The sequence below is a fragment of the Lipotes vexillifer genome, unplaced genomic scaffold, assembly GCF_000442215.2.
Source record: "Lipotes vexillifer unplaced genomic scaffold, Lipotes_vexillifer_v1.1 scaffold1701, whole genome shotgun sequence".
Classification (NCBI taxonomy): Eukaryota; Metazoa; Chordata; class Mammalia; order Artiodactyla; family Lipotidae; genus Lipotes; species Lipotes vexillifer.
Window position 1 is genome coordinate 1,004,234 of NW_006794217.1, and position 2,959 is coordinate 1,007,192.

At 69.7% G+C, this 2,959-nt stretch overlaps 1 protein-coding gene across 1 annotated transcript; it reads left to right on the forward strand.

Annotated features, from left to right (window-relative positions):
- Nucleotides 1-670: 670 nt before the first annotated feature.
- MAFK (MAF bZIP transcription factor K) lies at nucleotides 671-1,977 on the forward strand. Its single transcript, XM_007467076.1, has 2 exons — nucleotides 671-706; nucleotides 1,535-1,977. The coding sequence occupies exons 1-2, from the start codon at nucleotides 671-673 to the stop codon at nucleotides 1,967-1,969; spliced, it is 471 nt and encodes a 156-aa protein (XP_007467138.1). The 3' UTR covers nucleotides 1,970-1,977.
- Nucleotides 1,978-2,959: the final 982 nt, after the last annotated feature.

The following is a 2,959-nucleotide window of genomic DNA, read 5'->3' on the forward strand; positions in this document are numbered from 1 at the left end:
GGACTCCCCCCACCCGTAATTGGGGTGAGCTCAGCCAGCCAGGGGCTCCCCACCTGGCCTCTCAGGGGGCTAGGTGGGCCCAGAGTGATGGGGTCTTGCCAGGGCAGGGGCTGTCCCTGGGGCCAGTGGCGATTCACAGGGGCTAGGTGTGGCCTTTCGGGAGGCGGCTTTGCTACTGCGCCCTTGGACCCCTGAACGTGGCGTCCTGCCACAGGTGCAGACGTCCAGCTCGGGGCCGGAGGCAGAGCAGGAAGCAGCCGCTGCTTCTGCCCGGTGCCAGCCCATGGCGCTGGCACTCATGGCCCAGGCCCAGTGGGCGGGGGCAGCGTGGGACAGCGTGTGGCTGCCAGGCCCCAGACGAGGTGCATGCAGTCCACTCTGCAGGCCGCTGCTGGAGTTGGGGGTGTGGTCAGGTGTCCTCCCGGGCCCCCTGGGCAGCGGCTCAGGCCCACCAGGATGCCCCTGCTTGCAGGGTGCTGTGACTGGACAGTGCAGAGCGGGGAGCTGAGCCTCCTCAGGGCATCCCTGCAGGGGGTCGTCCTTGCTTTGGGTCACCTGTGACCACAGCTTGCCCTGTGCCCAGCCAGGAACTCATCACACCTGCTTCTGTGCTCTGTGATTTTCAGTTACCATTTCCAAGCGGTTCTGTCCGGGTGACTGTACCCAGGTTATGACGACTAATCCCAAAGCGAACAAGGCGTTGAAGGTAAGGGGGGTGGGATGGGCGCAGGCCCGGGAAGGTGCCTCCCGGCCCCCGAAGCCCCTGTCCCAGGACCGCCCTAGCGTCGAGCAAGGAAGCCTGTCGCCGGGCGTGGGGAGGGGCCGTGGGCTGGAGGAAGTACCTTTGGGGGAGGTGATGCTAGAGTCGAGGGCTGTGGCTTCGGGAGACGCCGGCCCTGGCGTCCGGGAGTGGAGGGGTGGGTGCCTGCCGGCCAAGACGTACTTGTCAGTCCAGCCCCGGACGTGGGCAGGGTGGCGTCTGGTTCCGCAGAGCCCCTGGTGGGGTGCCCGTGAGCGCTCCGGGCCTGGCGCCGTGGGTCCACGCCAGGCGCTGCCTCCCTGGGGCTAGCCGTTTCCCCACTTAGGAGCAGAGCTGGGTCTGGCCGGAGTCAGCTCTCTGTGTGTCTGTGGGCTGTGCCCTTCCAGGCGCCTCCTGGGGTCCCGCTGGGTCCACATAGCCTTGTCCCACCGGCCTTGGCGGGACCTGACGGGCCTGAGGGGTGCAGAGGGAGGGGTTGCCATCAGCCCCGCACCAGGCTCTGGAGAGTCCCGGGGGCAGCACAGCCGGGCTGCAGCCTCGTGGGGTTTGGGCGATGGAGGGCGACCGGCTCTCGGCCGGGCATGGCCGACGGCCCCCCTCAGGGGACACCCTGCCCCGTACCGCGTGCACGATGTCGGGCGACCCCGCGGCGCCCGTCCCCGTTCCCGGGGTGGAGGCCGGGCCAGCCTGGGGCGCAGAGGGGAAAGGGGCCGAGCCCTGGCGCCCGTGGCGTGTGTTCCGGCCCCGCCCCGACCACGAGCTGCGGCCCCACAGGTCAAGAAGGAGGCGGGCGAGAACGCCCCGGTGCTCGGCGACGATGAGCTGGTGTCCATGTCGGTGCGGGAGCTGAACCAGCATCTGCGCGGCCTCACCAAGGAGGAGGTGGTCCGCCTGAAGCAGCGGCGCCGCACCCTCAAGAACCGCGGCTACGCGGCCAGCTGCCGCATCAAGCGCGTGACCCAGAAGGAGGAGCTGGAGCGCCAGCGGCTGGAGCTGCAGCGGGAGGTGGAGAAGCTGGCCCGGGAGAACAGCAGCATGAGGCTCGAGCTGGACGCCCTGCGCTCCAAGTACGAGGCCCTGCAGACCTTCGCCCGCACCGTGGCCCGCGGCCCCGTCACGCCCACCAGGGTGGCCACCACCAGCGTCATCACCATCGTCAAGTCTGCCGAGCTCTCCTCTGCCTCCGTGCCCTTCTCGGCCGCCTCCTAGTGCCCGGCGGGGGGCGCGGGCTGCTGGTCGAGGGCCCCACGGGGAACGGAGCCCTTCACGCCGGAGTCAGATTGCGGACCCGCGCCGGGCTTGGGCCGGGGCTGGAAAAGAGCAGGTTCCCGGGGGCCCGAGTGTCACCTGCTCCGCACGCGCACGCGCCCCCGCGCCCCGCCTCCCCCGGGCCCTGCCGCCTCGCTCAGGGCTGTTTCCAGGGCTCTGTCTTGTGCTGGGGGAGTTGGGATGTGTGGAGGGAAGGTCCTTGGGAGGTTCCCGGCCCAGACGTCTTCCGCCCCTCCCATGAGCGGCGCGTCCGCCCCCTGCTCGGCCCCCCGGCCGGTGCAGGACCCCCTCAGCGCCCTGGGTGCCCCAGGAGGAACTGTGCCCCAAGGGATCCGAACACCCCGGGATCCTGCTTCAGCCTCAGCCATAGGCCTGTGCCCCGTGAGTGGGTGGAGGAAAGGCTGCATGTGCGTGAGAGCGTGTGCGAGCCTGTACACACGAGTGCGTGCAAGCGCATGTGCACGTGCACCTGTCCTCCCGTCAGTGTGCCAGTAGCGCCGGGGGCCTTGGGGGGCGGCTCGTTAATGGGGCTCGGGTGAGCCTTGGGCTTTCCCTCTGTGTTGGGTGACCTAGGGCAGGTCCCCATCGAGGAGCAGCGGCCGCCTGGCCAGGGAGGCGGAGCCCTGTGTTCCGTGTGGAACAGGTGTGAAGGCGGCGGCGGCAGCCTCAGGCACGGGCCACGGAGCTGGGCAGCGGCGCCCGTGGTCCTGCCCGTGGGTCCTGCTGCTGGAGGTGGTGAGAGCAGGGAGAAGGGTGGGGTTGGAGAAAGAGGAATGTGGACGGTGGGGGGAGGTGATGATGGGGGCGGCACTGGGCTGGAAAGGTGGCAAGGACCAGCTGCCGGGAGAGCTCGGACAGTCTGTCGGCAGAGGACACGGGGACTCTGCAACCTTGGTGCTTAATCATCGCCTGGACCCTTCACCCGCTCTT

Bases quoted from the DNA above. Each gene is read 5' to 3' on its own strand.
- MAFK (XM_007467076.1), top strand. From the start codon at position 671: ATGACGACTAATCCCAAAGCGAACAAGGCGTTGAAG. The intron at 707-1,534 runs GTAAGGGGGGTG...GCGGCCCCACAG, and splicing joins AAGCGAACAAGGCGTTGAAG to GTCAAGAAGGAGGCGGGCGA.